The sequence below is a fragment of the Beta vulgaris genome, chromosome 3 (genome assembly GCF_026745355.1).
Source record: "Beta vulgaris subsp. vulgaris cultivar EL10 chromosome 3, EL10.2, whole genome shotgun sequence".
NCBI classification, from domain to species: Eukaryota; Viridiplantae; Streptophyta; class Magnoliopsida; order Caryophyllales; family Amaranthaceae; genus Beta; species Beta vulgaris.
Window position 1 is genome coordinate 9,735,144 of NC_079204.1, and position 14,239 is coordinate 9,749,382.

Consider the following 14,239-nt stretch of genomic DNA (forward strand, 5'->3'; position numbering starts at 1 on the left):
TATGCCATACTAAAGATTTGAATGAATCTTGCTCAGGGCGTAAGCTTACAATTATGCACCTCGTGGTCGTGGGCTTTTAGACTTCACAAGGAACGTAATTTGCACCTTATGTGTCTTTGATATATTTCTTTTAGGTCAATTGGATGCAAATGCTATTCGATTAATAGTGGTAGCATGCTAATATCATCATTCTCCAAAATTTTACCAAAATAGTTGAACATAGTGTGCATCTTCTTATATTAGGATCTATAAAAAGTTATTATAGAAAAAAGGCGTATACGAAATTTATTCTCAAGTCTTAGATATCATTTTCACTTTGTGTCGCTGATAACGTTAAGAGAATCTTTATTTCATAATGTCTATATCATGAAAACATAAGTTAAGTATGAAAACAGGAAATTATTGGGTGATTTAAAAACCACCTCATTATTTGTCGTCCTCACCAATAATAAGTTACCAATACACGGACTTTTTCTCAACATGCATCATTTTTAGCCGGTCCAATGCTCCTAAGCTACCTTATGTAAAAAGGGCATTTGCCATTTTTTCTCTCATATATAAAGTGCACCAGTTTTAGCTTACCAAGTCACATTAACAATTTTATGCTCCATTAAATTGGCTCTTGCCTCTTTGCCCAAGTCTCCCTTGTGACCTGTTATATATGCGTATTAGCTAACTAATCAATGTTGAACATATACTTTATCTTTCACAAAAATTATCACTTGCCACCAATACATAATATGTCAACAAGCAGTAGAAGAAAGATAAAACTGAGGAGCTCAGATGGAAAGATTTTTGAAGTGGAAGAAGCAGCAGTAATAATGCAATCAGAGACCATAAAATCCATGATGGAAACTATTCCAGTTTCAGAGGTCAATAGTAAGACATTGTCTTTGGTCATTGATTACTGCAACAAACGCTCAGATCACCACATTGCTGAGGATAAAAAAGATGATCTTATTCGAGATTGGGCTCTTCATCTCTTCCAAGTTGATCAACCTGCTTTCTTTGATCTCATTCTGGTATGTTATTGTTATACTAAATTACCACATTTGTATATTTATGTTCTCCAAATGCAAGATCAAGGGTAAAGATCTCATTTGTTTGGAAATTTTTGGATGAATATATTTTGGGATTTTAAGTTTGTCAGAAAGCAGCTAATAAAACACAGTTTTTTTTAAGGAAAGACCTAACAAAATTTGTTTTGTTTAAAAAGACCTATTAGAATACTTTCGGTTATTGATAACAACCATTTTATGAATTTCAGGACAAAACACCAAATTCCGACGTTATTTTTTTTTTTAACTCCAATTGACTCTTTCAGTTTTCCTATTTTAATTGTGAGAATTAAATATGTTTGGGGAGTTAACATAGGAAAATTGAAAGAGTCAATTGGAGTTAAAAAAAGTCAACACCGGAATTTGGTGTTTTGGCATGAAATTCATAAAATAGTTGTTATTAACAATCGGGAGTATTTTAAAAGCTCTTTTTAGACAAATTTTTTTTTATCATCTCCTTTCCTACAAAACTTGTGTTTTATTAGGTACTATTCCCTCCGCTTCCTAAAGATCTTCCCTCTTTCCGTTTAAGGGTGTTTCCAAAAGATCTTCCCTCTTTTGCTTTATTCCTTATTTGGCAAAACAAATTTCCCTATTTACCCTCTCATGTCACTATCATATGGTCCACCATTACATTATTAATTCAATTTTACTCCCTTTCTCTCTCCTACTTTAACCCCTTTTTATTTGTTTATTTATCTTAACCCCTTTCTCTCTCCTACTTTACTCACACCATGCCCCACATAACTTGATTTTCCTTGGTATCTGTAGGAACAGTAAGTGGGAAGATCTTTAGGAAACGGAGGAAGTATCTGACAAAAAACCCTATAATTTGGAAAACGAAAACAAATTCATGACATCGACATGAACTTGTGTGGCTAGCTTAGTAGAGTTGTTTGGACGCAGTACCTAAGACCTAGGATCGAATTCCGTTTAAAAAACAACCATTGTTGTACAACATAAACAATAATACTTGTAATTAAAATCTTCTGGTAAGGCCACTCTTATACAATTTTTTTAATGTGCAGATAGGTAAATTGAGAACAACCCCCCCAACCCCCAACCCCAAAGAACAATACTGAGACTTTCATTGTCTCAAGATGATGACCTGGCCAGATAGAGAAATCCCAATGAATTGGCCTCTATTGACCTTTTAGCTGCCAGATATATATACATGTTTATGACATTAACAATCATTGATAATCATAAGTGTCCTGATTCTAATAACGTAACATATGTCTAAATTAGGCTGCGCATTATCTGAAGATCAAAACCTTGGAAGATTTGACAAGCCAAACGGTGGCAGATAATATAAGAGGAAAGTCCCTTGAAGAGATCAAGCAGACTTTCAACATCAACAATCCTTTTATCTCAAAAACCTCATTATGAGGATGAAATTCAAGTACAGAGAATATTTGAAGAGCATTGAAGGGATATTTAGCTAGTGTTAATATTTCTGCTTTAAATTGTACAGTTACTCACTTCCTTGGCTTTATGGTTGATTAGTTGTGTTTCATGTCAGGTGTGATCAATAATTATTTGATAACTTCTGGTTTTATGCGGCATATTTTATGTTTTACAGGTTTCAGTTCTGAAATTAAATCAAAGGTATGGTCTGTTGGGGCATTCGAATCTCATAGTATACGTACAATTTGAATTGCTTATGCATATGGCAAAAATTATATTCCACTCATCCCCACAGAATGTTGCAGTATGATTTTGACTTTTCAAGTCTCATAGTGTAGGTACAATAATTTGAATTGCAAAACCGTATGGCAAAAGGAATACTTTATCCATCACTAGTCACTGCATAATGTTGCTGTTAGGGTTGTGAGTGCGTAGCGGAAGCAAATTAAAGATGTAGAGATTGAGATAAATAAATAGAGTTGAAAATATGTGGCAAGAAAAGTAGTAAAAGATGGACACACAATTTAACGTGGGAAAAGTCCTCAAATAGAGGCAAAAAACCCACGGACGACGACTACCCAAAATCCACTATATGAAAATAGGAGGATACAAGAACCCTTAATATTATTAGGGTGAGTATACAGTGAAACTCTCACTATAGTAAGAAACTCACAAAAGAGTATTACAAAGAAAAATAGTGGATTAATTATATAAGGTGGGTTACAAAGAAAGATAATTGTAGGAAGGCTTGCTTATGTATGAGTTTTGGATTTGTGGGTGTTGGTCAATCCCCAAAGTTACTACACCACCCTATTTATAGGTGGGTAGGTCGGTGCTTACACCCCAAAAAAAATCTAGGTGCTTCCATAATTTTGTGAACATGAGTATTAATATCTAGAGACTTCCTAAGCTACTTATCATATCTAGAACAATCATGAATCTTTCATGATCATCATATTAGGCGGCAAGTAATAGAGGAGTAACTTAGTTTTAGGCTTTAAATGAAATTGGGCCAAGAAAAGGAATTTGGGCCACATTAACCTAACAGTTGCATATATGTTACCACCCTTAAAATAGTTCATGCTCTGGAAACAAGCATGATCTATAATTTATGCAACATATGAGCTAACTAGGTAGAAGATCGCCAGTAAAAACAACACTAAGACAAGAAACTTGAAATCGGAAATGGGGAGGAAACATAGCACCACAGTCCACAGATTTCAATTGTAGCTACTCCAGTATACTTGTAGCCCTATGGCATTCTTGGCCGGTAGAAAGAAAGAATGGAAAATATGGTTTGCAACGCAGCGAGGAAGAGGAGCAGGCTAGCAGCAAGCACGGAGACTGTTGTCAATGGACTGTTGAAGCACCTTCGCTTCAATTCCTGCATGTATCTCAGCCGCCTGGAACTAGTGTATTTCTCAACTTGATGTCATAAAAACCTATAATAGAAATCCTTGATCACAAACTGTTTGCTTATGTTGCAGAAAATCTTGCTAGCATAATCTCTACTACCCAATTCATTGACAAAAATCCCCTTCCTTTCTAGTAACTGGAAATCTTCTTTGTTTTTAACTAAATTACTCATTAACACGACATAAGATGTGAAATACTGTCTATCATGGGGAGAAAGATGCTCGTATGCCAAAAGATTAGTTAAAATTGTCTCAGTACAGTCATATATGACTAAAGGCGGGATTTTAAGTATCCCTTTCGAGAACTTTATGTCCAGTAACTTTCCAGTACCACTTACGCTTTGAAAGGTCACTCCGTACAGGGCCAAAATTTGGACCGGTCTGATCCTCTGTCCGTCAAAAAAAATTGATTTCGAGTTCCCATTCGGTCCGGTCCAAATTCGAAAAATTCTGGTCCAGAACGGTTGGATCGGAATTCCTATTATTTTAGTATTAAAAAAATTTATAGGTCAAAAAATGTTTAAAAAGTTAAAACCTACTCTTATTTATTACTTTAGGATAATTGCTATTAAAATTATTAATTTTTAATGTATTTAGTTAATAAATATATATTTAGATAAAATAAAAAAGATTTTTTTAAAAAAATATAAACTCCGATCCAACGAATCTAAGAACGGACCGAAAAAATTCAGGTCTGATCTCGGTCCAAAAAAATACCAGATTTCGGTCCATCGTTCCGAAACTGGACCAGTGCACACCCCTATGATCACATACACTTTACTGACAATCCACCCCAAATAATGCTGATGAAGAAATTAGACAAGGTGCCATAGTATTTAGTAACACAGCTGACCTGCTGATCATTTAAGAAAAAGGGTAATAAAACAATACTAATGACTTGTTGAGTGGAAAGTGGTTAAGAATACGTAACATCTAATATTCTTGTCAATCGAACAATATTTCTAATATGTTAGTCTATGTTTCTCCGGCATGATAGAAAGAGGAAGACGTAGGTCAATACTAGAGCTTGAAAACATTGACCCGACTTGTTTACTTAACCGTAACCTAATCCGGATTGAGGTTAGAATTTTTAACCCCAAGTTAACCCGTTTTACCTATTTAACTTATCTATATAATAATATTCTAAAAAGTTGTGTTTGAAAAATGTAAAAATTAGTGAAAATTTAAAACATATACTAATAATATAACACATTTACTCAAAACAAAAACAAAAGAAAACTCTAATTATGCATACTTGTAGGTGAACATATGTATTTAGATGGTTGAAAAAAAACTAGTTTTAGTTAAAATTCAATAAGAAATATATAAATGGATTAAATGGCTACCCTCGTTTGATAAATTTGTCGAGTTAAGATTGACTATTTCAACCCGTATTTAGTAAGTGGATAAGGTTTGATTGAGATCATTCAATATTTCAACCCATCTATTATGAACAAGTAACAAAAATCGAACCCGGTCTGATTACAAGCGCTAGTCAATACCTCATGCACAACAAATCACTCATGTTTTATCGATTTAATATTCTATATGGAGTAATAATTCATAGTACTTACATCACCTCAACAGTTCAACCCACCACTTCCTTAATTTAACCATACTCCATATTCCATACATACATTGATACATATGACATAACAAAGCAATGAATAGTTACATATATCTACTATCTACAAATCTATTTTTGTGCTACAAAATGCAAAAACAAAACTCTCCTATAAACTATGTACAAACTACAAAAACTGAGACTCCTGCAAACGGTCTGCTATCTCACAAGGACATATAACAACAGAATCCAAACAAAGGCCACCTTTAGTGTGTGTACAATCAATTTGAGCCAAAGAGAAGTTGATCTTCATAGGCATATGATGATCCTCAACTGTAAAATCCCCAGCATGATAGCTAACCCAGTTCCCAGTTTGCTTTACATAACACTGAGAAACTGCATGTTGCCCATTCGAGGCCGAAACTTGAAACCTAACTGGTTTCATGTCCCATCCATGAACTCCATCTAGATTGCAAACTCGCCGGCCGAATCTTTTCGAGGATTTGCCTATTTGAAGCCTGAAAAATAGGCTGTAAGTTCCAGCAGGGAAATTGAACTCCAATTCTCCTCCTACCTCTAACCACCATACTTGCTTTAGGTATGCAATTGCATGGAACCTACACGACATTCGACATAAGAAATCAGTTGGTTTTGTAAGAGACCGTCTACTTTTAATTTAAAATTAGGCACGGCTTAAGCCCAATATTAAAAAGACAATATGCCACTTTTTTTAATATTGTGACTAGTTTAATTTATTTAAGAACCAGTGTAATCTATTTCGTGACCAGTTTAATCGATTCAGTAATGATATTTTTTAACCCATTCAGTGACTAGTTTAATCTATTTCGTAAGACTAATACCGAGTTATTTTTTGAAATTGTCTGTTGTAGTTTGAGAATCAAGAAAGCAAAAAAAAAGGAGAAAAGAAGGGATATCTAGAATAATGTTAGGTTAGAGTGAAATAGAATGACCTTGTTAGAAAATTCAGTATTAAATTTGTCAAATTTTATGTTAAAATTAGATCGTCTATTCTAATAATTTGTTTAGATAGTTAACGTCAAGATCAACATTATCATCCCCCTACACTTTTAAAGGACTCACGGGTTTTGGAGGTGTTAAGGAGTTTAGATGTACACAGCCTACGCCGTTATTAACAAAAAAGGCTATATGCATGTAATTGACCATTAAATTGAAATGTAACGATTATATTGTCGGCTATTTTTCGGTGATATATAGATACTTCAACAAGCTATTTTGATTATTTAGTCCATTACAATTGTATGTCCATTACAATTGTATTGTTATAGGCCTTTTTATTTTGGAAACTAGAAGCTGTGGTTTCTTTGATTAGTTGACTTTTGAGTTTTGCCCAACTAGCTAGTAAGGTCTATTTGGTTGGTTGAAAAACATTTATAACCAAAATAATTTTCCATTTAAAAAAAATATATTTTACAAAGAACAAAATTATACAAAGAAGTAAAACTTAGTGTACGTTTGATTTAACTTATTTTGTCTTATCTTATATTATTTATCTTGAAATGAGTGAAAATAAGTTGAACAATTATCTTATTTTATCTTATCTGAACTTATCTTATCTTATCGCTAACAGTTATTAGTAGACAGTTAGCAGCTACCTCCAACAGTGATAGCTATTGCAACAGCTAACCGCTACTAGAACATCTAATTTTGTCAAATATATCCCTTAGTATGCATGGGAGGAAAAGGGATGGATAGGAGAAGAGAAAAGAGAAGTAAAAGGTGATGTTCTTTCCTATAAAAAGAAATGAGATTTTCTTTGTTCTAAGCAAAGCTTAAAAAGAAAAACGTTCAACATTCTTCGGAAGAACTATTTTCTATCATTAGCAAAATTATTATCTCTTAATCTTTACAAATCAAATAAAGGAAATTCAAAAAAGTATCAACCTAACACCATTCTAGTATTATTAGGATATTAACTATATGTTCGTAAAACTATCAGTAAAATCAATTACTAATTATTACTTTCTTTATTTTCTTTTGTTGTTGTTATTTGTAAGAGAAAATTGGTCAAAGTAAGAAAAACTTTCGTAAACGGAGGGAGGAGTTGTTAGCCGACACAAAGAACCAAACAAACTAATCTAAATAATTAGGACCCAATTTTGTTTTATTCTAAAAGAAATCCACCTCAACATTTAACTCAAACGTTGCTCGCGCATACTCCCTCCGTTCTTTTTAATTATTACACTTATACTTTTTACGTATGTTAATGTAAAAATTTAAGGATATATATGTCTAGTTTTGTATTTGTAAAAATTATAAAACGTACATATCCCACATAACTATGGTTTTATTCACATATAAATCACAAACGAGGGTTAAAGTGCAATATGTGAATAGTGTAAAATATCAGAGTTCAACTACTAAAAAGAAACGGAGGTAATACCAAACAAACTTGTCATTTTTTTTTTTTTTGCTAGTAAACATAAATAACTCATCTTTGAAAAATCTGTTTTTCAATATCTTAGCTTATAAGCAATGTAAACTCTTAAGATATCTGAGAATCTAATTGCCTGTGAAAAATAAGAAAACACGCAATAATATGTACGCATGCAGTTTGGTCACAACTCACAACCCCCTTGATTAAGGCATGCAAGCAATGACAGATTGACAGTAATTCAAAGGACAGCCTGGATTAGTGAGAATAGATTTCAGTCACTAAACACGTTGATTAATATACAAATGAACAGTAATCCGCAATAATTAAGTACCAACTAGCAAGACTAGAGTGCTTCGTTTGATAATCTAGTTGTGGGACCTGATATGTAGACTATATAGCTTGCTAGAGGAAGCATACTAATAAATGTCAAAAACTAAGAACTCACAAAAGTCATATCAGTAGATCCGACATCATATTATGCTTATTAGTAGTAGATTAGTTTATTTATTATATGAAATGTATGTTGATAATGTTGATCATTTTGGTGACATTGACTTTTGTTGAAATATATAGGCATTTTACATTCCTATACACTAATTTTCACCCTTATACATATTCATACCCTGTACACAAATTGTCTTTTATTACTTATTTTGTCTGTTTGCACAGACTGTTATTTTGTCTGGTTATGCACTGTGTTGCCACAGGGTGCTGCCAAGTGTATGGCTGATTTTCCTCTGTAGTTTTCTTGTATAGGGTTAGTAACACAGCTTGTATATATATAGAAATCCTTAGCCTGTAAAGTTTTAAGCCTCAATACGAAAACCAAGGAGATACATTCTCAAAATCATTGAAGGTTTCACATAAAACTGAGAAAAGAATTTCTGTAATAACAGAAATTTTACATGGTATCAGAGCAATAGGCTGAAAGATCATTTTTTACATCCTGGTGACCTAAATCTAACCCAAACACAAAACCAAAACACAAAATAACTCGAAAAGGAAGAAAATCTGGTAGAATGCCAGGAGAAGAAAAGGAAAACAAGATTGAGAATGGATATGCAGATCCACTCTTTCTTGCAAACTCAGATAATGCTAACATCCCTCTTGGAAATGTTACATTTAATGGAGAGAATTTTTTGAACTGGAGTAGAAGCATAAAGCTTGCTTTAGGATCTAAGAATAAGCTGGGTTTCTTGGATGGAAAGGTAATCAAACCTGCTGTAACAGATGCAAAGTATGCACTTTGGGTGAGGAATGATTATATGTTGAGAGGATGGTTATGTAGATCTATGGATGAGAAGATAGCTAATAGCTTCACATACATAGATTCTGTAGAGAGATTGTGGAGTGAGCTAAAGGAAAGGTATGCAGAGACAAATGCACCTCTGCTTTACTCATTGAAGAGACAGGTGAAGAACCTTGAACAAGAAAACATGGCAGTCTCTGAATACTATTTCAAGCTGAAGCAAATATGGGATGAAATACAAGATGTTGAAGGCCTGCCGGAGTGCACATGTGAAGCAATGAAGAAATGTACATGTGAGTTGCTGAAAAAATTCATTGAAATACAAGAAAGGAACAAAGTGATAGACTTTGTGATGGGATTGAACAAAAAAAATGAGAATATAGCTGGGAACATCATGGCAATGGAGCCACTGCCAACCCTAAATAGGGCATTTCACTTAGTGCAACAAGCTGAAAAACAGAAACAAGTGGCAGAAGGGCAAAATCTGACTGAGTCAAGCGCGTTTGCAGTGAATAGAACGAATCAAGGGAGAGGTGGTGTAAATCCACAAGAAGGGAAACAAGGAAATGAAGATGAAAAAATGGTGTGAAAATTGTAAGATGAAGGGACATACCATGGATGAGTGCTTCAAGCTCATCGGCTATCCAGAATGGTTCAAGAACAATCCTAAAGGAAAAGGAGGCATGAAGTATGCTGCAAATGCAGGGAGAGAAGAATATGAATATGAGCAAGATGATCCTTTGGAGGTTGGATCAAACTCTGAGAACACAAGAGAAGGAAAGCCGGACAACAAACTTGTGGCTGCAGTGGTACAAGAAATGATGAAGATTTTCAACAACCAACAACCATCTGTTGGGGGAAACGGTGGAGGTAACAAAATGGCCAACTTTGCAGGTATTATGCTAGCCTCAAATGTTGTGACTTCGAACAAAACTTATGATAAGAACACTTGGATTATTGACTCCGGAGCCTCTGACCATATGTGTGGAAATGAGCAAGTTTTTAGCAACTTTTCTATCCTAAAGAAACCTGTAAAGGTGGGATTTCCCGACGGAACAGTGAAGATTGTTAAAAAAATTGGAGATGTGAAACTATCGAGTAGATTAATCTTATACGATGTTCTTTACATTGATGAATTTAGGCACAACCTGCTTTCAATAAGCAAGTTGATTAAGACTAGTAAGTTGAACATAATTTTTGATACAGATAACTGTGTTTTACAGGACCCTTGTTGTGAACAAGTTGTTGCAAAAGGAGTGGAAGAGAATGGTCTGTATAGGCTGGAATTGGTGAATGGAGAATCACAAGGATTGAGAGTAGAGAAAAAGAAGCACAGCAATAACGTGGCTATGTGTAATGAAGCAGTAAAACTAAATGTATTACATGCTAGATTAGGACATAGTTCCATTTCAAAAATGAGACATATAGATATTTGTGCCTGTAACTCTTTGAAGAGTTTTTTTTGTGATGCTTGTTGTGTAGGGAAACATCATAAGCTACCTTTCAAATCAAGTAATACAATTGCAAATGGAATTTTTGAATTGCTTCATGTTTTGTGGGGACCATATAGAGTTCCAAATGTGACAGGTGAGAAATATTTCCTCACTATAGTTGATGACTATAGTAGAGGAACTTGGACACATTTATTGTCTTGTAAAGAACAGGTGAAAGAAATTCTCAATATTTTCTTCAACTACATTGAAAACCACTTCAATGTAAGAGTAAAAGCATTAAGGAGTGATAATGGAACGGAGGTAATGCAAACTGAATGCAGGAAGATGTTCCATGATAGAGGGATAGTTCACCAGCGAAGTGTTGCTGGAAATCCACAGCAAAATGGGAGAGTTGAAAGGAAGCACAGACATCTCATTGAAACAGCAAGGATCGTTATTTGGAATCTTTACAACAACTATAGATTTTCTTCTGTTTTTTTTATCCTTCTTATTTGGAATCTAGACACTATTTATATATGTTTTTTTTATAAATAAAATTTTTACAGAAAAAGAGTGCAATATGAGGACTTCCCAGGATTGACACTATTCATATTTAGAGAGAATGTTCTCAATTTTTTTTCACTTTATAAGAAAAAATATAGCCATGTGTGGTGTTGTTTCATTATTCGTCTCAATTGGTATTTTATTAATATTCGATCGTTATTATCTTTTACTAATTATAGTAAAAGATATTTAAGTTTAAAGATGTGCATTTGGAGACACACACATGAAAGTGAAAAGGATAAAAAAAACAAAGGGAGTAGATACGTGATGAGTTTATGTCTTTATAAGGTATTTCCAAACTTTTTTTTTCTTCCAATACATAAATTCTTGTAGTTCTTGTTATTATATTTTCAGAGAAATTAGTAGTAGACAAAATTCATCTTTTAAAAGGCAAAAGCTATTTTTTGATATTGGTAATTCAAAATAATCATGCTAATAGCTAGCAAAAACATACTAAATGCAGCACAAAATAAAAAAGATATGGTATTGATCTTCTCTTCGTAACGAATTACTAGTAATATTTAGTATTATTTGTGAAAAGTAAAATATTCATGTATTGCTAATAATTTATTACGAAAAAGTTATATATATATACTGAAATGTCTTTAATAAATTCAAAAGGCAAAGTTAAACTAGCTAAAATCTAGCTAAATAATCTAAATCTTTCACATATAAAGGTCTCTTAATTAGTTTGCTAGTTAGGAAAAGTAACTTAGTCCATGAAACGATGAAAATATCTTTTTCTATCAACGTAAAAAGCCAACCAAAAAGTTTAAATCTTGATTGACACCCATCAACTTTTTGAACACGCAAACGTCACACTTGATATAATATGGGATCCCATGATCCCATGATTCCCATCCACTCATAGATTTTCTCCACAAGAAAACTAATTACATGATTTTTGCAAATTTGTTAAAAGCTTCTGATAAACTGTACACTTACTAATTGCTTAGAGCAAACTAATCACAAATTATGAGAATTTTGATGGTTTAAATTTCACTTATAGCCTTATAGGTCACCAGAATAATTTGATTTGGTAAATTAATTAAACCAATAAACCTAAAAATGATCTATCATATCATTAATCTAATCGAGGTATAATAAGGGTAATATTTTTTTTAAGATAAAGAGAATTTTCTTGCAAGAAAGATGAGAGATTGGAAATCTTTCTGACAACTGATAATGGTTGAAAATCGAACCCCTATTACTAAAATAGAAGAAGGGTCTTACGACCACTATACCAACCTTGATTCTCATAATAGCAATATTACCTCTAAAAGGTTATACAAGCAACTATAAAGGACATAGAGAAAGATGTGAAGTTGTAAAAAAGGCGTTCTATAAATCTTGCTTTACAGCTATGAGACACTTGTTTCCAAATATCACTTTCTATTTCGAACATAATTGAGTAGCAATTTGTTAAGACAAATCGATTGTAGGTCACAACTCAGAACTTAAGTAGAATCTCTTTTTAGCTACCTTTGAAGATAGATAACCTAAGAACATATCAAATAATCTTCCAAAATAATTGTTGAAACACTAGTACTTGAGATCTAGACCCTCACCCCATATCCGCGTTTGTTGTGCATGCGCTAAACCAAAAGTAGTGTTATATATGCACGAAATAATTTGCAAGTAGTCATGGAGATTATATATTGGTGCAAATGCAATGTAGAAGATGTATAACCATATACAAATACTAAATTAAAAGTTTGATCTAACCTGGATTCCTCAGATTGAATATGACTCCAACATCTACGATCATTAATTCTTGTGATCTTCATTCCCTTCCATGAAATTGCCATGCACATCTTCCCACTCCTCCTATCCACCCAAATCTCCTGCATAAACCCATTTATTACTATTAATACAATCACATCTACGATTTTAAGCAACTGTTTAAACAAAGCAAGGCATCTATAATATTGGAATTGCTATTAGTTGATCTCATAAATAATCATAAGAAGTGTATGGTTTGATCCATAGACTAGAGGGATACGAGGTGAGAAGTATTCGAATCCCTATTACAGGAGTAGAAGAATGATCTTACAACCACTACGCCAACCTTGATCTTCTGTAGAATCTACATATAGTGGTATTTCTTAAATATTTAGTTGTATATTAGCGATGTTATATTATTTTACTTTAACATTTTCAGGGTATGGTTTACCTTAGTTCCAGCATCAAATCTGATAGGCCCACAAAGCCTAGAAAAAATCTCTCTCTTAGAAAGTGTGTTAGGATTTTCATCAAAGAGCTTCCTAACAAGAAACTCGTAATTTCCAGGCAATTTCGTCTCCCATACAAAATCCGACAATGAAGCACCATAAAAAGCCCGGTTCATCTCCGCAAGCCTGCATATCTCCGGTGGGCTCAACCGGCCCAATATGATTGCTATACAGCTTTCCGGCAAATCTCCTAGCCCAACTCTACCGGGCTCCAATGACCTCAGCCCAGATTTTCCAACACCCATTTAATCAAGCCCACTAAAGCCCACAAAAACAGAAGTAGCAGAAGAGAGTTTAATTTTAATGGTAAAGTAAGAGATAGTAGAATGAATGAGAAAGGGAAGAGAAAGAGTTAACAATGGTGTTTAGCATTCTTTAAATTGGCCATTAAAGAGAGAGAGAGAGAGAGAGAGAAAATGTAATGTTGGTGCAGAATTCAATGTTGGTTGGATTATATTGAAGAAATTGGTAAGATGTGATTGGGAGAAGGAAATATGTAAGCTCATTGGTTGTATATAGACCCACAAAAGTATATAACTGAAAAACGTGGGAATATTATAAAAAGTTAAATAAGTGGTGTAATGAATTAATGATGATAATTACAAGGACTTGTGAGTTGTGACAAACTCACAACAAAGTGGCTGAGTGAGTGAGTGGTGGTACATTTTCAAGGGATAAAGCTTTGTCGATCCAGGAGCGTTTGGTTTGTTAATATGAAAAAAAAAGGGTATGAGAAATGTTTACAAAGAAAATGCGAAGTTTTTTTTTTTAATTAAAAATGTGGTTTAGTTTAGTTAGTAAAATTTGAACAAATGGAAAATTCTTACTCTTATTATTTATACTATCTTCAATATTAATATGAATAAAAAAATAATTAATAATAGATATTAATAACTATAATA

At 33.4% G+C, this 14,239-nt stretch overlaps 2 protein-coding genes across 2 annotated transcripts; one reads left to right on the plus strand and one right to left on the minus strand.

Moving 5' to 3' along the window:
- The first annotated feature begins 620 nt into the window (after nucleotides 1-620).
- On the plus strand, nucleotides 621-2,531 carry LOC125495963 (SKP1-like protein 1). The gene is made up of 2 exons (XM_048641026.1): nucleotides 621-1,022; nucleotides 2,307-2,531. Exons 1-2 carry the CDS (start codon nucleotides 684-686, stop codon nucleotides 2,445-2,447), a joined length of 480 nt encoding a protein of 159 aa, XP_048496983.1. The 5' UTR covers nucleotides 621-683; the 3' UTR covers nucleotides 2,448-2,531.
- A 2,855-nt stretch (nucleotides 2,532-5,386) lies between these two features.
- LOC104906440 (F-box protein PP2-A13) lies at nucleotides 5,387-13,837 on the minus strand. Its single transcript, XM_010695186.4, has 3 exons — nucleotides 13,280-13,837; nucleotides 12,832-12,950; nucleotides 5,387-6,061 (listed from the first exon to the last, which is right to left on the minus strand). The coding sequence occupies exons 1-3, from the start codon at nucleotides 13,580-13,582 to the stop codon at nucleotides 5,632-5,634; spliced, it is 852 nt and encodes a 283-aa protein (XP_010693488.3). The 5' UTR covers nucleotides 13,583-13,837; the 3' UTR covers nucleotides 5,387-5,631.
- Between the last annotated feature and the right edge of the window lie 402 nt (nucleotides 13,838-14,239).